A 20,293-nucleotide genomic window follows, 5' to 3' on the forward strand; every position below is an offset into this window, starting at 1 on the left:
GCCTCGAGGCCTGATCTTCATTTTCCTGCTCTGTGTTTTCAAGGAACATTTGTGTTGTGCTTTGTTTATTTGCTTTTGTTTTCAGCTGGTTATTAATTTACCTTTCTTCAGGTGGCCATTTCTATGACTGTAATAGAGAATGGAAAGAACATTGGAGCGGGAAGCAGGAGACCGGGTTTGAGCCTGGCTCCACTCTCTGCCGGCACTGTGGCCTTGAATCGCTGTCTTAAATGATGCTTATTTATAGAGACAACAGCATATGCATGAGCTTCAGAGGCAGACTGCCTGCGTTTGTAGCCTGGTTCTGCCACTTGAGTAACTCTACAAAGTTACTTAGCTTTCTTGGCCTAGACACCTCACCTTTAAAATAAGAATTTTAATTATTATTTTAATCGGATAATTAAATAAGATTCCTATTTCATAAAGTGGTTTATTAGGCATTCAGTGTTGTGTATAGGTATATGGAAGTACTGTTCCTGGCACGTAGTGGGTGCTATACAAGGGTTAGCTTTTATTCTTGCAGACCAGTGGCCGTGGGTACTGGAGACTGGAAAAGCGCTATTATGTTCTAAGGTGGCGTCGTATGAGCCCTAGAGCCTTGCCAGTAAAAGACCAAATTTTCTTATTTTAACCTCCAAGCTCGTCGTATTTCATCATGTTTATCACTTTTGTGATATATAAATGTATACACACGCACATATATATATACACGTAAGTGTATTTAAATGTGTGCACGTTTGGGTGCATTTGGTCTTATATAAATCGAGTTAAATAAATGTACTCTTTTCTCTAAACTAGAAACGTGAAGTTTTTCTTTTTTAAATTTAGAAAGCAAATGCAAAGATGATTTTGAAAGCTTTAGCGTATACACATACTTTGTATGGGTCTCGTCTTTCTAGCCGTTTACAGTGCAGAGAGATATAATTGTAGGTCTTATATTAATTATAGTCTATCCTGGATAGAATTTTTTTAAAAAAAGCTCTTTCATGGCTCTGTAGCTTTATTTAAATCTTGTCTCTCTGAGACTTTCTTTTATGACTGTTTCTGTACTAATCTCTGGTTTTAATTTAATGGGGTTTTTGTTTACAAGTTGTTTTTTTAATGGCAGGTATCACTTAAAAACAGAAAAAAACTTCTATTTTTAATTTCTGGTGGCACTGCTTAAATAGCAAAGTTCATATTTTGGTCAATTTTTTAAAAAACATTTTTCATTGGCCTAAGAATAGAGAGTCCCTAACCACAGCCTACACAGTTGTGTTTACTGTTTCAAGTGCGAAGACCAATGATAATTTTAGTCCAACTTGAAACACTTAGACCGCACTGGTTTGTAAAATGGTTTCTAGACTGTTATTTTATGTTTCTGTTCTTTATTTTGGGGCACAGTTGGCAATCAGACCTAGCTTGTTTGTTCAAAATTGAAGACTCTGTGTTAGATAAAAAGTAAAGTACCGCTGATGGTCATGTTACAGAAACCTTGGTTATGGAGCCTCTCAAAGTTTTTAAAAAAAACAGACCCTATCTGAGGTTCCCAGGGTGCAGCCTGAAAGATGTGATGACCATCCTGTTACTGACGGTAACACGACTTCTCGTCTGGATGGAGGCCGTCGGCTAGACGGCTCTTCTGCTGCTGGTACCTGTTTGGTTTGGAGTAGCCTGGACACTCCTGCAGACAGGACAGATGTGGAGGACGCTCTCAATTGTCTGCACACTACCTCTGTTCAGAGGCTGCCGCATCAGCTGATGGATGGATCCAAGTTTACTCTTCTCTATTGTTTAAATAGTGCTGAAAAAGAGCACAACTCTTAGAAGGTCCTGGAACTGAAGAACCCTTTAGCGCTAAGCTGGACTCTGAGGGTCTTGTTCTAAGAGGGTGCTGAGATGGGAGAGGGGTGCTTTGCGATAGCAGCAGTGTAGTCTGAATCGGGTTAGACTGTGGAGTGGATGTTCCCAATGATAAATCTTCACTGTTCTAAGTTAGCTGAATTTTCCCAAAATGAATGCATCTGTGAGTTACCACAGCCTTTTCTAACTGACTGTGATCACTTTGTCTTTTCTTTACAAGTTCTAGATGACCGTGGGAAGAACGTTACGATCTGTGTGCCTGACTTTGGTCAGGACCTGTACAGAGATGAAAACTTGGTTACTGGACTGGGTACCACTCTCTTAATTGCGTGCATCTTATATTCATGGTAAGTCTTCGGAGTTACCCGAGGCCGTCTTTGCAGACTTTAAAAGTACAGGAGAAGAATTTAAATAAGTTTCAGCAGCTGTGAGGCAGCAAAACAAATACCATCTGAGGAAGAGGGAAAATAGCCTGAAGTACAAAGGTAGTCTTACCCCCTGAAATCTAGGTGTTGGGACTTCATTTGCCTTACTTGTATTTATATGGGGTAAATAAAATAAATTCCTGGTACGTTGCCACCCTCTGAAAGACAGTTGGATATTACTAGCTTAAAAAGCATTATTGGAGGGCAAAGGAGCACAAAGTGAGGAAGAGATGGTATGAGCCAGAATGTTTTGGCAAGTTTCTAATCCAAGGGAAATACCATTTGTTCTGCTGTTGATGGAAAGAGTACAAAGTCCTACATACAGGGCCGTTTTGTGCTTGGTCCAAGAAAGACAGGAAATGTCCCTTCTATTTTCTGTAAAACCCACAATGCTGTTAAGGAGGGGAGGCAGCTCCTCCAAAGTACATATGACATTTCAGACGCTTATGATGGGGTCGACGCCACCTTTAAGATGTTTCACAGATTGCTAGAGGGGTAGAAAAGGATAGAAATGGTGAGTTTCTTATTCTGGGTATAGATTTCACTGATAACTAAACTTCCCTTTGACAGTCACCTTTTCATGTTTAGGTTTTCCTTCTGTGTTTTAGATTTTGTGTGTTGTGTTTCAGCGCATAAAAATTTCAACTTGTCGTAGGCACATTATGATCTTCCTTTGGCTAAAACTAAACAATCTTGGTGACGATAGCTTGTATAAATAAAATAAGTGTCTTTCTGAGCACGTTGGTGTTTTCTGTTATAGCTTCTGACACCCGCTAAGGCTAGAAAGGGGCCAGCAGACATATGCATCTTAGAGACAGGAGAGCTGAGTTTTATGAAGTACTTGTTCAGAGTCATGCATGAAGCCATGGACTGCTTGCTGTGTTCAGGTGGTTGTTAGAGTGATTCTCAGTCTCTTTCTGACATAGTGACAGTTTCTCCTTGTTGCAGCAGAAGGGAGCGTCGTGACCAATTTCTGGCCTTCATTTTTACTAATTCCGTAATTGTCCACTGAGTATCTGCTATATACAAAGCAGCGAATGAGATTTGGGCCCAAGTCAATGAATGCTTTCAGCAAACCACCATAAAGGCCCAAATTTTGAATCCTGATTCTCAGGTCTTCTTTCTTGAGTCAGCTTTTCTTTGCTGAATCTGATAATGTTGGGCTTTGGCAGCAATGTGGCTAATGTTATTGGTCACTCAGTTTTTTAATGTATTGGTAGGTAAGAAAAATTGGTAAATCAAGTGAGGAGAAAGTAGGATACTAAATTGTAAATACAGAATATCCCATTTTTAAAATAAAATATACTTGTGTTTACATATACAGAAAAAAATCTTGGAAGGAGATAAACCAAACTTGTAATAATGGTGGTGTTAGGGATAAATTATTGTTTTTCTCTTGTTCTTCTGTTTTTTCCTTTAAAGATTATTTTTACAGTGAGCTAGGATTTCTTGTTTGTTTTTGTATTATCAGTAAAAAAAAAAGCTATAAAGATAACTTGACAGAATAAAATCATATGTTTTTGTAGTTTGCTGGACTCCTAATAGCACATGGAAAAAATGTTTGCCCCTCAGATAAAACAGAGCTTGGATTTGCTATAAATCCATCAATGGAAAGGTGGCAAAAATTATGCTTGGTAGGCTGATAGAATTGCTATAGATGTCGTTACTTTGCAGCATGGAGTTTTCACTCGATCAGATTTTCGCTGCTGCTTTTGAGTGAAAGATGGTAAATAAGACAGTGCCTCTTCCAGAATGTAGAGGTACCCTGGTGGAGGTTGGTATGGTTTAGTCTGATGTTCCCAAATGATAACAATTTTCAAAGCTGACAGATGCTACTTAAACGCTGTCTAAATGCCAACAGCAGACATTATTGAAGGCTGGTCATTAAACTGCAAAACCGTTGGTGCCCGATGGCACGAGGAGATGGAAAACAGCAGCCGCACTGAGTGGAGAGGAGGAGAGACCAGCTAGCTGGGGGTGTTTGTGTGACATGTGGCCTGAACACACTCCCTGGCCATGGCAGCTGGGTCTTCCCAGGAGTCAGTGACAGGCGTGCCGGGGTCCGCAGGTTGACGGTTGCTGTGATTGTCCGCTGCCGCTCCGAGAGGAGTCAGCTCAGAGAACTTCATAACTGCGCGTCTTGGAGCTCACAGGGAAGGGAGTTCAGGCCTGTAGCGACTTGAAGACTGCTGGAGTGGGAGGCGGCCTGACGAGGAGGTTTCAAATCCTGGCTCCTAGAGTTTACCTCTTCCTCCCAGACTCAGAGGAATGAAAGCTTGGAAGATGTTACAAAAAGAGGCTGGGTGGAAACTGTCATTTGAACACGATTGCAGGAATATCTAGAAGTCTTGATGGAAACTGTAGGAAGCCAAAAAGACTGGATAATGTGTACAGTAAACGGTAAAGAAATCACCCATTTTCAATGAAGTCCAAGATGGCCTGGGGCTGACTTTTCTGTAAGGTCACAGAAAGCTCAGTGTGCTATCTTCTCAACACTCTGGAGTCCTCCCTAAGCACCCCCCAACACACACACACGTATACTTCTTTAGGGGCCTTTCATGATGACCTCCATCCTCAGTTTCTGGTTTTCTGTCCCAAGTCCTGCTCCTGGCACACTCGCTGTGAGCATGTTTTACACTTCGCTGTCTCAGCTTGGAAGGAGGGCTTAGCCAAAGCCTACTGCCTGACTTTCCTACTGGGGCCACCCTTGCTCCAGAAGCCCCTTCTACTGTACCCAGGCATTACTGCTGTGAAGAAGCGTCTCAACTTGGACCCCATGCACGAGTTCCCCAAGGGCTCCTTCTATAGGCCGATTCCGCCACAGCCCTTAGGCGTGGATCCTTGCTGTGACAGGCCCCAGCCTCCTCCAGCTATTCCTTAATTCCCTCCTTGGTCTCTGGATTTTGATCGAAATTGTTATTCTGTTGGCTTCAAGTTCAAACTGCCAGCCTGGACAGGATCCAGGAATCAATCAAGTTCAATCCCCTCATTGTACATAAAAGGAAACTGGGGCATGGAGCCTCTTCTGTAGCTCTCTACCCCTAATTTCAGGAAACCTTTCCTCAAGTCTCCTTTGCTGGAGTATTTGGAGAGACAGGTCATTTTTTCCCCCTGGGATGACTTGGAGTAAGGTAGAGTCTTCACTGAGGTGGAAAGATAAGCTGGATGACTCACATGTTATATTATTAGGAGGCGTTTGTGCTGAAAAATATTCCCTGGCTACTGCAGTTTTAGCTGTGCGTAGAAGTGTATATTATTTAAGCTGTCTAAGAATTTAAATACAAAATTAGAAAAACGAAGAATCTTTATAAAATGTCAAACAATTTGCTAGTTCAAAATGGGACATTCATAGCAATGTGGCAGACCATGTGAAATAGGTACAAGTTTGGTAAGATGGCATTGGAGAGAAGATTAGCTTAAACTGAGAAAAGTTGGCAAATCAAGGAGAGTATCTATTCTTTTGGTGTGTTCTGGGTCTGCTACTCTTATTTAAGAAAAAAGGGAGGGGGCTGTGTCTTTATTTTGGGATTCCCACCATTCCCTAACCTACCAGCTAGAAACCTTCATGGCTCTGTGTCCCTCAGGGGACATGTTGGAGCCAGCCCCCAGCTCACATAGAACTCTGATCTCCTTTGGGAGCTATGAGTTACCAATTATATGCTACACCAGGGACATAATTGAACTTCACCACATGAAGGCTGGGGACAGTCAAGGGATCTGTCAGGGAGGCAGAATCTGTGGTCTCCAGTAGGAAAGTCTGGACATGGTTTTCCAAGATTTTCTGTAATCTAGGGGAGTTTGGCCGGTTCTAAAAGCAACTGAAGCAGGCACGGAGGGGCCACCTGCGTTTCACATCTCTCTGCCAGTGTGGAAGAGGTTCTGGGCACCACAGTGCATATCGGGTTGGTCGTCACAGAACGTGAGGCACCACTGGTTTTCTGTGAGTAGAGGCCAGAGATAGTACACGTGCTCGGTACATTCAGCATTCTCTGTACGGTGAAGCATTGTCTCAACCAAATGCTGTTGGTGTGCATCCACCCCACAGGAAGAACTGGGTTAAAGTCATTCATACCTTAGCTCCGGAAGAGAAGGGATTATGGATGATCCAGGAATTGCTTTATAGTAACTTGTCTTGTGCTGACCAGACAGATGGGTCAGTAACAGCCAGAATGCAGACAGTAAGATTTCCTATGCCTTTTAAGAGCTTGTAAAAATGGTATTTTCTTGGTAATTCCAAGAGTGTTTCGCAGGGCAAGGCCATGACTGAATAAAGACCTTATTTTTCAGAAACATCTACTTGTAGAAGTCACATATCACTGATGATTAACTGAATATAGATATGTTTAGAAGTAAGAGTGAACACTTCCCCATTCACTGCTCTGTGATGGTGGAGGTGAAATGGCAAAGGTGCCAGGATCAAGTTTGTTTTTCTGAAACCATTTTATTCCAAAGAATTTATAAAGTGAAATATTTATTCTAACTCTTTAAAGAATGATTATCATCTTTCAGATGAAAATTCCAGATACTAATCTCTTCCTAAAATTAAGAATTCCATTTTCCCCCATGGAAAGTATATACTGTATTAAATCATAATTCATATGCACAAAATATAGTGCACTCTTAAATTCAGGAGCAAGGTGTATGTGTTTCTTGGGCGCACAACCCTCAAGAAATGTTTCTGTCATTGCTCTGACTAGGCTCAAAGTTGGGAAGTGGGAGTGGAGTGGGCCTGCATTAGCATCCATCTGTTCACAGCAGAAGTGAAAGTGATGCTTATTGGACTTGAGTGAACCGCAGAAGAAGCAATGTGCTTGGATCCCAGAGGGCCTTTTTGTGAGGAAGGGTTATTATTGTTTATTTACATCTCATTGATCAAAAGGGGAGGAGAATGGGCAGAGGAGGCAGTGTTGCCCCACGTGGTTTATTTGGTTGAAATGAGTTGATTAATTCCTGCCCCTGCACTAGCCAGCACCTGCTGCTGCCTCACTGGTCTTTTTCGGAGTCGCCAGTGCTTGGAGCAGGGCCTGACACATGGCAGACCTTCAGTAAATATTCGCTAAATGAACCTGTACATTTAGTTGGAACTCTAAGTATCGTATGTATTTCTATTTGCTTAAAATGTCCCCCCACCCCTGTTTTTTTGCAGGGAAAAGAAATACCTTTCTTACCCCTGTAAGCCAAATTTTATAGCATTGTACCTCTCTAGGTATGGGGAGTGTGGGGGAAAGAAATTTTTTTAACGTACTGACACCTACTCGGTGTTAAATTTCCCAACAGAAAACCTTGTTCTCCCGTAGGCTGATTGCACAGTAAATAACTATAAGCTCTGCTTTTCGGGCCATTGGTTTTTATTGCCATCTCTGGGTTCTTTCATTGCTTTCGTGCGACAAGTCAGAGGGAGGGGAAAGTAAAAGTGAAATCAGAAAATTCTTTTGGCATTTGGGGGAGGAGAGGCAAAAAACAATAGTGAAAGTCAAGATCATAGGACCAAAAGACATCTTATTTCTTTACCTACAAACCTCTCTTTGCATAAAATGATCTAATGCAGTCCATATAAAAGGACATCAACTGTAGAATCTGTCGGCCAGTTTTGGAATAAAGTGGAATATTAAAACGGACTACAGTCGTGTGTTGCTTAACTATGGGGACATGCTCTGAAAGATGTGTCGTTAGGTGATGTTGTCGTTGTGCAAACATCATAGAGCGTACTTACACAAAGCTAGATGGTATAGCCTGCTACACACCTAGGCTATGTGGTGCTAATCTTATGGGACCCTGTTGTATATGTGGTCCGTCGTTGACCAAAACTTTACGATGCGGTTCATGACTGTGCTTTTATTTGAGCAGCCAGAACTGTAGGTTACAGTGAGCCTGTCCCTGGAGCACCGGCCAGGCACCTCTGCCCTTTCTGCCATATGCTATGACACGTTAATATGCTCTGCTGACCTTTTTGTTTGTTTCTTAGTTTGACGTCAACAACAAGAGCCAGTTCTGATGCTCTGCAGGGGCGATATGCAGCTCCTGAACTGGAAGTAAGTTCATTTCCTTTTCTCATCCTGTTCGTCTCAGAAGACCCATTTTTCAGGAAGCCTTTTTATGTTTATTTGCATCTTTATTGATCTGCATTTTATGATCCCATTTTTTTCCTTGGGAAAGGAGAATACAGTTTTTGGACAGAAAAAGAAATGTCCTGTATATACTATGGGATTAAAATGAGTCCTGGCTTGTTCCTCCAGCAAAATTGGCCTCTTCTTGTTGGCGTCATGCTGCCCGTCTCCCACCAGAGGCCTGGGTAGCTTTGTCAGCCTTCTCTCTGCTCTTTTCCTCTGTCGTAATGGAATATGTGTGGTTTTTTAAACTTCTCATCCATTCCTCTGTTTTATACCTGTCTGTGCCCTCCATTCATAGCATGACCATGAAGTTATGTGATAGCTGTTCTGAAGGAGGAAAGAAAGATGAAGAAGGGAAGGAACAAGCATTTGCTCTATGCCACACTGCTGAGCATGATATATGCATGGGGTTGTTTAACCATCCGGTCATTGGGTAAAGAATTGTGAACAAAGGGGGGTGGGTCCCAAGAATCAGGGGGGTCAGCAGATGCCTATTGGTCAGCAGATGTCTGTTGTTTTTTCACTTGTGTAAAAGTCTTTTTCTGGGGCCCTCAATGGAACATCCACCAAACGTCCATCAAAAAAGGTCTGATCAGATGGAGGCAGCCAGGAAGAGACCCAGCCTTGACCCCAAGAATGGAAAGAACGGGAGGTTCCACTGAAGCCTAAGACTTAGAGCACTTGCTGCGTGCCAGGCACTCTTCTAAGTGCTACGTATGTGAGTTCTTTGAGTCCTCATAAAAACCCAATGAGGGTTTTTTTTTTCTTTTCTTCTTTTTTTTTTTTTGAGGAAGATTAGCCCTGAGCTAACATCCACCACCAACCCTCCTCTTTTTGCTGAGGAAGACTGGCCCTGAGCTAACATCTGTGCCCATCTTCATCTGTTTTTCATGTCGGACGCCTGCCACAGCATGACCTGATAAGCGGTGCCTAGGGATGCAAATCTGCGGACCCTGGGCCACTGAAGTGGAGCGCGTGAACTTAACCGCTGTGCCACCAGGCTGGCCCCCCCAATGAGGGTTTTATCTCCATTTTACAGAAGGAAAAAATAGAAACATTAAGTCATTTACTCTTTTGATTTGCCAGCATATAAACTGTGCACTGGCTCCAGAGTCTGTTCCTTACCACTGCTGCCCAAGGGCTCAGCTGCTGTCTCCTGGCCCTGCTGCCCACCCTGCTTGGCATTGGCCCTGGCTGCATTCTAATCACTTTCCCTGGATGGGAGAGCCCTGCTGTTTGTCTAGAGATGGCACTTTTTTCTGCAGCTGGGTCTCTGGGGATGGTCCTTCCTGCACCTGACCTACAGATAGTGAACCATTATGAAGGGCTCTCAGTCTGCCAGCATCATTCACCAGCTCTTTATGTCACTTAAAAAGGAGAAAACTGGGCTGAGGTTAATAGGTTCCTGCCTATTCTGCAGAAGAGAATGGTCTCCAGAAGGCAGGCGTTTGTTCCCACCACTGACTGGGTGACCACCTGCGGAGGCTGCACTGCTGTGGTTTCAGTGTCCCCACTGTGTACAGAGTTAAAGCTCAAAGAACAGGCAGTCTCTCAGCTAGATTTCAGAGAGGATGTTTTTCTTCTCATTCCAAGGAAAAACGTCCCAGTGTTTCCTTCTGAACTGGAGAGCATGCTGGGCGGAAGTGGGTTTGCTGTCCTCGCATCGCGTTTCACAGGATATACCTTCGAAAGCAAGAGTTAGTGGTTTCTTTTGGTAACGTGAGCTTCAAAAGAACTAGGACCCCAGCACACCATGTCTTTGGGCCTACTGAGTGGATCAGTGAATCTTAGACTGTGTCCTTGATCCAAGATTCCGTCAAGGCCAATCCCTCTATTACAAGTTTCCTTGACGCAAGAGGGAAACAGGGGCTTGGCCTTGAGGTGTATAAATGGGATGAAGCCTCAGGCTCCTGTGTCCTTGTCTCTGGCTCCCTGGAGTAGAAATATCATCAGCCAGAAGTGCCGAGGACCCAGCACTTCCCAGACTGTCTTTATACATGTAGTGTTTCTTCTGTTTAACAGAGTCCTTCTGGAGTATGCAGTGACTTTTTATAACCTGTTACTCTTCTAATTTACTTTATTGTTTTGAGTAGGTCAGAATCATGGTACGAAATTTGAAATGTACCAAAGACTCTTCAAAGGAAAGCGTCCCACCCATCCATGTTTTCGGCCCCCCTGCCTCCATCGAGGCAGCAGTTTAGGAGCCTGATTTTAATAGGAATGAGGCCAGGCCTCCTGCTTCCAGACCCCTTAGCTTTGCCAGGACTGACGCTGGCGGCTCCACCGTCACCTGGATGCTGCATGATGCATGTTGTCTCTTGAGAATCACGGATCTTGGAGTTTCCGTCCTGCATTCTGTCCTAGCCCTGCCACTAAGCTAGTTTTGTGACTTCAGTCCAGTTATTTAACCTGCCTGACCTGTTTCCTCAACTGTAAACAGGATAATAGCCCCAGCCTCCTAGGTAGAAGGGGATTGAATAGAGTAGGGAGTAGAGCGGAGCGTCAGGAGTGGGTTTCGTGAGAGCAGGACCTTGTCTCGCTCGCTCTGTGTTTCAGGTTGAGACGGAGCACAGGATGTGCAGGATATTTATTAGGGATCAACACACATGGAGGGAAGAGGGGGCGAAGAGGAGGCAGCATTGGGTAGCTGCTAAAGTCGAAGGGTGCTGCAGGCTGGACAAGGCCTCCGCTAACCCCATGGGGGCTCCAGGGCAGATAGGACCCGGCAGAGCCGTGCCCGGGGGTCAGCGGCTGGGCCTTTACACCCCTGCTGGGAGCACTCACTCCGTGGGGCTGCCCAGGAAGGGTTTGCAGCTGGGGCAAAGCCTGGAGCTGCTGGTCTCCGGCTCTGTCTGCTCCCAGCAATCACGGTAGCTGAGCGAGCGCTCAGAGTGCGCCTGTGAAGGTGATGCAGGTGGCTCCCCTCCACGTCCGTTGTATTTCCTATTACCAGCACTCGAGCATCTAGGGAGAACAGTTGCTTAGTCAGAACCTTCCAAAGGCATGATGCGTGCAGTTCAGGGCCTGGGACGTAGTTCAGACAGGGGAAGCCTTGGTATGTGGGCGGCCTTCAGAGCCTACTGATGTGGAGAGAAGCAGAGAAGCACAAACCAAACCTGACTGTTGATTTTGCTTTCCCAGGTAGCTCGGTGTTGCTTTTGCTTCGGCCCCGACGGAGAGGGTAAGTGGAGAGCTTTCCTTCCGTGCATCCGTGCGGCCCTGCAGCCCTGTAGCTCTAGTCTGTAGGCATTTGGGATTCAGACACAAATAGCTGAAGCGGCAAGGGGAAACTTCTATTCCAAAGCCGGTTTTCTGTTTATACACTTTTCACATTCTTCCCCAGCGGTGTCTGGGTTTTGTTTGTTCCTGTTGGTTCTGGCAGGCAAGAATCAGTCTATATTTTGGCTCCAATTTGTTAAATCATACAGTGAGATTTAGGGAAGCAGGAAGTACATTTTTTACAGGAATGATTTGGAAAATACCAAGAGGCCCTGACACCTCATTGTTGGCCTGTTTATTTCCTTCAACTTTCTTCTTGGATTGGAGGATCCCAGGGGCTTGGGTCTCTCAGTTTCTTCTTTTTTTTTGAGGAAGATTGGCCCTGAGCTAACGTCTGTTGCCCATCTTCTTCTTTTTTTTTCCTTTGTCTCCCCAAAGCCCCAGTACATAGTTGTAGGTCATCCTGGTTCCTCTGTGTGAGATGCCACCTCAGTGTAGCCTGTTGAGCAGTGCTAGGTCCATGCCCAGGATGTGAACCGGCGAAACCCCAGGGCCACTGAAGCAGAGCGTGTGAACTTAACCACTCGGCCATGGGGCCGGCCCCTCTCTCTCACTTTCTTCTGAGCTTAAAATCAGTTTTATTTAAGCTGATCTTCTGCTCTGTTAAAATAAATGTGGCATTAGGTGACTCATCCTGTTAACAAGGTTCTGGGGTGGGTGGGGCTTTTGACTTAGGGCAGAGATGAAAATTGCCTGAGGGCACAAATCGCTTTTGACGTCTTTTCCGTTCAATGGCCCTTGGGCTTGAAATTAGTGAGTGTGGCTTTGCTAACCCTGTCCGTGTGCATGTGTTCACCCATTGAGTGCGTGCTGGCTTTGTGGTTCACAGACACTGAAGAGCAGCAGAATGTGAAAGAGGGACCACGGGTCATTTATGATGAGAAGAAAGGCACCGTCTATAGCTATTCCTACTTCCACTTCGTGTTCTTCTTGGCTTCCCTCTATGTGATGATGACCGTCACCAACTGGTTCAAGTGAGTGGCCCGTTGTCTTAGACGTTTCAAAAGGGCGGTCTTTTAAGACTCCAAGCCAAGTCCTGTTCTTTAAAGTGCTGAGACACAGGTCAGATCTGGAGTCCACTAAACTCCTCTCCTAGTGCTGTTGTCCTCACAACCTTTACAGAAACAGGTTTTAACCCTAGAACTTGGCGATGCCTGCTGCCCCTTTAAGAAACTGGAAGGTCGACTCCATATGGGCGGCTTGAAGAGCATAGTAATAGTGGTGGAGGAAAACTGGGAATTCTTAAGCAATGGTCTGCTTTTGAGAAAGAGAAAATACCCCATTTTCTACTTTTTTCCGGTCTTCTTCCCCTCCTTGTTTTACACTTTCATTACTACAGTACGAAACATCTATTTTTTTTAAGAACTGACTAATGTAGAAGTCTGAAAAGTAACAGTAACCCTCTCCCCGCCACCCCAGGAAGCGCTGCGAACAATTTTGTGTGTACCCTTTCATTCCTTTTCTATGCGTTTACAAGCCTCTGTAATTTTTTTAACATCAATGCGATTACACATATTTTCCTCCTTGAGGATTTTTTTTTTTTACCTTGGCGATTCTTGGTGGATCTGACTTCCCTGCCACTACATAGGGATTCTTTTTAAATCATAGAGATTCTTTGTGTTTCTTTCTGGATCAGTTTTTGACTGATCCAGAGTTTCTATTGGATCATAATTTTTTATACCTTCGGATATACTGAGGATAGATATTTAGGCTCCTTGGGCTCTTTTATTCGTTCCTTCAGCAAACATTGAGTGGCTCCCTGTGGGCACACTGTTGTGTGTGGCAGGGATTATAATGTAATGGGGGAGAATCAAATCAAGGACGGTGTGTCAGACAGTGACGAGTATTGGGGAGAAAAATAAAATGAGGAAGAGGAATGAGGAGCAACCAACGGGGTTGGGGCTGGCGGGGTCAGCGGTTTCAAAGGGGGTGATCAGGGAAGGGTTCACTGAGGAAATTCTTCCCAAGCATCCTCCTGAGGGAGGAAGGGGCAGGGGGTGTTTCTCATGCTTCCCAGGGATACTTTGAGAATTGGTGGAAAATTTTGCCTTGGGAAGCTTAAGAAAGGATAGAGGAAGCTATAGTCAAAAAGGCAAGTGATAATGAATGTTGTTGAGGATGTAGAGACGTTGGAACCCTTACACTCCTGGTGGGATTGTAAAATGGTGCAGCCACTTTGGGAAACAGTTGGGCAGTTCCTCAAAATGTTAAACGTAGCGTTATGGTGTGATCTGGCACTTCCACTCCTAAGTATATACCCTAAAGAAAAAACGGCAACAGCGTTTGTCCACACAAAAACTTGTACACAGATGTTCCTAGCAGCATTATTCGTAATCCACAAAAAAGGGGGATCAACCCCAATGTCCGTCAATTGATGAATGAATAGACAAAATGTGCTGCAAATGGGAGGGCAGCTAAAGGGTGCAGGATTTCTTTTTGGGGTGATGAGAATGTTCTAAAATTGATTGTGGTGGTGATTACACAAGTCTACTAACATAATAAAGCCATTGACGTGTACACTTCGAAGGGATGTGAATTATATCTGAATTGAGTTGTTAACGAAAAAAGAAAAAAGAAAGGCTGGAGAGGGCAGAGAAGCAAGGAGACTTGGCGGCAGAGACCGTCTCCCCACCTGTTCTCTTCCTTCTCTGACCATAGCCGGGTCTCTTGTTTCCACAGCTATGAAAGTGCCAACATCGAAACCTTCTTCAGCAGGAGCTGGTCCATCTTCTGGGTCAAGATGGCCTCCTGCTGGATATGTGTGCTGTTATACCTGTGGACGCTGGTCGCGCCCCTCTGCTGTCCCTCTCGGCAGTTCTCTGTGTGAGGCTCTGAGCAGCCCCCTTGGTGCAGCAGGCCTGCAGGCCGGAAGTGACGCCTTTGAACAAGTGTCCCAGGCGTTCGAGCAGTGACTGGCACTTTGTGAAAAGCTGGCATCCCCTGGCTGGCTCGAATGGGTCTGGAAAAGATCTCAGAAAAGAAATCTCCTAATTAGCTTTTTTACTTCTGAAATTCGAAAAGAAACTATCAGTTTGTCCCAAAAGAATTGAAAATTTCAACCAAAGTGATTATGAGAGATAATATATTTTGTATGTGTTTTACACCTAAAAACGGGGATAGTAATCAGGCTAGTGTTTGCCTTCTGCATGTTTGTACCAAAACTTAATTTGGGGCACAACATCTTAGCACAGGGATGAAAAATTTACCTTGTGTGGCCCATCATTTGTATTCTTGGAACAGGAAAATATGCCAAAATCCTGAGCCCTCAGCCCCTGACAGAAAGCAGACCCCACTCCCACCCTTCAGCCTGCAGGCACCCTGCTCCCGGCTCCCTGGTATTTCTAGGGTACAAGAGGAAACACCTGCTTTGAACTCCACCCTTGTGCTGTTTCCTCCTGGCCCCCAACGTTTCCCTTCGAAGTTGTGATGCTGGGAATCAGACTTCACTCTCTGCCCTGACCCCTCCCAGGGGTCCCGCATCCTTCTTGGGTTCAGCATCTTTGTTATAATGTGAAAAAGCACAATTTGCCGTCACCACCCGTGTGGCCCCTCACTGTATTATCACTACCTGATCCGAGTTACTGCAATAATTATGACTCTTATTTGTCGTGTTATTCACATGATTCTAGAACAATATTCATGTTGTTTTCTTTGCCTCAGCGGCGGAGGGTTGTAGTTCTTACTTGTTTGTGCTATTAATACTAACAATACTTTAGGACCTTACCTGAAAAGCTGCTTCTTGACTGAAGCCTGCTGCACCCCTCTTCCAGTTGTTGAGGTCAGCCCCCCAGTTTCTCTTCCACCTTGTGGCCTAAAAGCAAAAGGACTTTTGTTTTCCAGATCTGTAATTCGACCATGCTGTTCATGTCCATTATGGGTTTTGGGGAGTAGATTTTCTTTTTCTTTCTTTCTTCTTCTTCTTCTTCTTTTTTTTTGGGGGGGGGGGAAGATTGGCCCTGAGCTAACATCTGTGTCCATCTTCCTCTATTTTGTATATGGGACGCCTGCCACAGCATGGCTTGATGAGCAGTGCATAGGTCCTCGCCGGGATCTGCACCGGTGAACCCCGGGCCACCAGAGTGGAGAGCACAAACTTAACCACTACGCCACCTGCCAGCCTCTGGGGTGTAGATTTTCTGAAGTGAGGGTCCCAGGCAGCACCTCCAACAGGGCTGACCAGACCAGGCCTATTGTGCAAGTTGGGAAGTGACCACGTATACTTAGAAGAAAAGGTGGCCATAAAAAACATCCACAGAAATCTCTAAAATACACACTTGCGAAGTAACACTCATGAGAGATTTGACTTTACGCACCTGCCCAAGAAGATGTCCATTTTCAGTGTTGATGTTGTCAGTCAGGCAAGTTTTTACTCAGTGGAAAGTGTTAGCGACCCCAGTGAGACATGGTGGGGTCACTTCCTTAGTGTTTCACGCAGGGTGGAAAGAGTCGTCTCCAGCTTCCTGGCAGAGAGGGTCTGAGAATGAGAAGACGTGGCCTGTGCTTGCTTTCTGGGCCCTCCTGTTTGAGTTGGGCAGAATCGGGTCCCACCTAAGCTGGGTTCCAGTGTGCCAAAATGCTAGCATGGGAAATTCATCAAATTCTTCACTTCTACTCCTTTGCCCTCCTTCCAGGAAAACAAGGGGGGAAAACAGATACGATGGATGAATTCCTCTAGGAACTGCCTTATTTACAATGTTTGAGATTCAGTTTCAAAAGGCACTCATTATGTGTGCGTGTGAGAGCCTTGTTTTGTAAACTTTATCAAGTTTCCTTTTTTGTAGGCCAGGAGCTCTCTGAGTTCTGTAGGGGAAAGATCATCTGGAGTCATGGATGAGTAGCCTTCCTGTGCAGCCCCTGGTTAGGCCAATGGAAGTGGGAGCACTGTGGGCTGGGTCAGGTGGAAGGAGTGGGGGTGTGGGTCGCAGTGGCTGGTGCAGTGCCACATGGCTCTGGGGACCCTGAGACTGGCTTTAGGAAAGGCCCCGAGAAGAGACAAATCAAGAGCTGGGGTGGTATCAGTAACTCGTTTCATTATGTCTTCTTCCTGCTGGGGTCTAGCTGGGTCTGACAGCCAGCTGTGTGCCTTTAGAACTGGCCCTTACAGCAGGTCACAGTCAGGCTGACAAGGCCGTTATGCCTTGGCTGGCCTTCGTTGGGCCCCCTTCCCTTGCAGAAGAGCTCAGGGAAACTTAAAGGAAAGGACGTTGCCAGCGGCAGGGCCCTCGGAGCTTCCTTGCTTAGCCTGCCCAGTCGCCCCACGTTTTCCAGCTGCGTAAGACTTGGTTTGTGGCCTGAAGTTCCCGTCACAGCTTGGTCTGATGCGAGAGGAAGAGGTCTGGTCACTCTGATTTTTATTCTCAACTGAAAATTTCAGCAAGTTTATCTGAATGATCGAGAGAGACGTGGATGTCCTCTGAGGACTGAGGGCACATAAATAAGGTGGATTTTCATGATTATTGATTGTAATAAACCATCCTCAGGGAGTGAGTCAGCATTCGTGGGTTTAAAGAACCTACATGTTTGTGCTATCGAGATTTAAGAAACTGGAAACATTGTGCCAATTGCTTTGAGTTGCTGTAATGGTGGTGTTCATCTGATAAACTCACTGAGAGCTTTTAAAATGATAGACCTTTGCTTCCTACACCTTTTTGTACATGATTTAAAGAATGCATTCCCAGAAGCTGCTGGTCAGACTCCTTTAACCATGAAAGCCTAAAAAGACTTTTTAAAAACTGTATGTGTATATTTCCTCTGTGCCGTTCATACAGTGTGGGAATTTTTGCCCCTCTCGTTTTCCTGAGTAAAAACTCTTAAGTGGGGCCAGGGAGGGTTGCTGTGTACCTAGACGTGTCACCTGACCGGAGGCTTTTCTATCAAAGCCTTTGGAAACCCTCCTTCGTCCTGACTGGGTCGAGTTTTTGTAATCCTGGTTAGTTGATTTGTCTCTGTCTTCACAGTTTTTTGGGAAATGGCTTGAAGGAGTTGTTTGCCAGAGGAGTTTGGAACTCTTTTGTGGAGTAGATGGTCCGTGTGTCTGTGGGGTGACTGGGGCTTCGGGGTTCCGGTGCCCATCAGGAATGGCCAGCAGGGGGGCTCCCACAGCGCCTTGTTTGTTTCTCGTCCTCAGAGGATCTTTCATCCTGGATGCCTTCTGTGTAGTACTAATTCCCCCCACCCGCATTGTCACCTCTGCCTTTTTAAGAGTACGCACTTATTTAATGTTGGCCAGTTCCCACCACTGGTGCTCCTTGTCACCCTACAAAGGGTGATTTATTCCAGAGCCTGCATTTCAGCTGTCAGGACTTTTTTCTCCCTTTCCTGCCTGTCTGAATAGCATCTCATTTTGATGTCCACTCGTGTCCCACCCCTCTGGGAAGTGAAAGTGGGCTCAACCTACAGCTGCGGAGGGTCTGACCTTGAGCTGAGACCCTGCGCATCCAGAAAGCACTGGGCCCTCCTTAATGAGGGACAGTGCGGCAGCCGCTTGGCTGGCGGAATTCCCTGGGACGTTCTCCTTAATTTGCTAATAGAACTAACTCCCTGCGACTTTGTTCTTAAGGCCACTGTGTTTCCTGCCGTCTTTAATACATTTGTAGAGCCTCAGACATTTTAATCTACTGTTGCATTTCAGGCAGAAAAGGGCTCTCTCCTGTGGGACATGCTTTACAGACCCCAGAGCCGTTCATGCAGGTCTTTAGAACTAACACTAGCCTCTCTAAAGATCTTCCTTTCTGTTTTTTTCCCCTTAGTAAATCATTTGCAGAGGCATTCATTTTGAAGGGGGAAAATATTTGGCTTTTACCAAAGAGGTTTTCTGGTTTTTGTTTTTCTTTAAAAAGCAAAATCTTTTAAGAAAAAACTTAATTGGAGAGGACAGATTAAGAATGCCTATGTCCAAATCCACTTCTATAAAAGTTTAATCATATTTATGTGAGTAACATAGTGGAAGAATTCTTCAAGGTAATCCTTTGGGGTAAAGGATCCTGGGAAATTCTCTCAGGTAAAGAAAGCTTGCAGCAGATGCGTAATATATGTCTTGAGAGCTATTTATAAGAAGTTTAAGAGGATTATTTTGTTTTCCTTTATTAAAGATTTAAGAGTTTTTTACTTTGCAAGAAAACTCTACAAAAGTTTTATAGTCATAACTTTGTTAATTTTTTTAACTTTTCTGAAACAATTAGCTGTAGCCAAATTATGTGGTTATGTCTTGCTATTAGAATTTGAAAATGTAGTGTGTGTGGTGAATCTGCTGTTTGAAATTTATAATGGTCTCGAATATGGTTAGAGTTCTGGTAACTTTTTAAATAGTTACTTTTTCCCCTTTAGTCACAAAGGCAACTATGGATTTATATTTGTTTTTTGAGTGCTAATTTTTCTATGAGGCGTCTGAAGTTGACCAGTCTTTTCCTATGTAGAAAACTCAAAACTTGTTAACTCTGTACTTTAATAAAATTGAAAATTGAAAATCACGTTGTTTTTTTTCTCCCTTCTGTTGGGTATGTTTATACTTAATGTCCTTCCAGGTAGTTTTCCAAAGATATTGCCTTCAAATGTCAATCAGCTGTCTCTTAAGTCAGACTCATAGAATTTGTTCTGATTCTTGAGAATGAAAATACAAGACTGAAAACCCAAGCTTTTTGCCTTCTTCCCTCCGAACACCCCCATGGCCTGCTTCCTTCTTCCTGTTCTTAGGCTAGTGACCCACTCTCTGAAATGCGAGAATTAGAGTGAGTCTTGAAAGAAGGTAGTGTAAGTCCTCCAACATGGTTCTTTTTCAAGCTGTGGCTATTCAAGGTCTTTTGCATTTCCCTTTAAAGTTTAGAATTAACTTGTCAATTCCCTTGATTGGGATGGCGTTGATTATATAGATCAATTGAGGAAGAATTGACATCATAACAACATTGAGTCTTCTGATCTGTGATTATATTTTTCATTTATATAGATCTTCTTTAATTTCTTTAGTAAAATTGTTGCAGAACCTCTTAATCTCAAGTTCATGTGCCCGATGCATAGTAAGCCAAACCCTGAGACTTTGGTGCTTGGAGATGGAGAAAGGTTTATTGGAATTGGCCAAAATGAGAAAGTGGGAAGTGCGTTCTCTTCAAATTTGCCTAACAAGAGAAGGAGGCAGGGTTTTATAGAGCTAAGGGGTGGCAGGAGGAGATTTGGAGAAATAAAAGGATAATTTTCTTTCTTTCACTCCTGATGAGACTCTGGGCATCTTGGGCAATCTGGCTTCTGGCTTTGATGGCAGCTGGGGGCTGTAATCTGGTGGTCCTTGAAGGCATTCTCTTCCATAAAACAAGCTCATCTATCCTTGTGACCCTTGAGTCAGCCCTCAGGTTAAACAAGAAAACAGCAAGTTGACAAGATTAACTTCTTTACATAACGAGGTCAAAGGTAATCTTACTGAATATTTACAGTAACCCTCAGGTCCTCAGCTTCAGTATTGTATAATCCTTTTGTTTTTATCAAAATATTTTTATAGGGGCTTTAATCTTGATACTTGTAATCATTTTTATAAGATTAGGTCTCTGATCTTTAAAATTATGTGTATCCTATAAAATTTGCCAACTTAACCATTTTTAAGTGTCCAGTTCAGTTGTGTTAAGTACATTTACATTGTTGTGTAACCAA

General features: G+C 44.2%; 1 protein-coding gene across 3 annotated transcripts in view; it reads left to right on the forward strand.

The window, feature by feature from the left end:
- The window catches only part of SERINC5 (serine incorporator 5), an 88,440-nt gene extending 69,315 nt beyond the window's left edge, over window positions 1-19,125 (forward strand). Inside the window, exons 8-12 of one of the 3 annotated variants that reach the window (XR_011425705.1) lie at window positions 2,063-2,189; window positions 8,233-9,095; window positions 11,519-11,558; window positions 12,486-12,630; window positions 14,336-19,125. Coding sequence is in view for 1 of the 3 variants with exons in the window: in XM_023618093.2 (XP_023473861.1) it covers window positions 2,063-2,189; window positions 8,233-8,299; window positions 11,519-11,558; window positions 12,486-12,630; window positions 14,336-14,483 (527 nt within the window). In the remaining 2 variants the exon portion in view is untranslated. The remainder of the gene's footprint in view (window positions 1-2,062; window positions 2,190-8,232; window positions 9,096-11,518; window positions 11,559-12,485; window positions 12,631-14,335) is intronic. The other 2 variants (XR_011425706.1, XM_023618093.2) reach the window with 2 other exon arrangements.
- Window positions 19,126-20,293: the final 1,168 nt, after the last annotated feature.

Source organism: Equus caballus, chromosome 14 (assembly GCF_041296265.1).
Source record: "Equus caballus isolate H_3958 breed thoroughbred chromosome 14, TB-T2T, whole genome shotgun sequence".
In the NCBI taxonomy this organism is placed as follows: domain Eukaryota; kingdom Metazoa; phylum Chordata; class Mammalia; order Perissodactyla; family Equidae; genus Equus; species Equus caballus.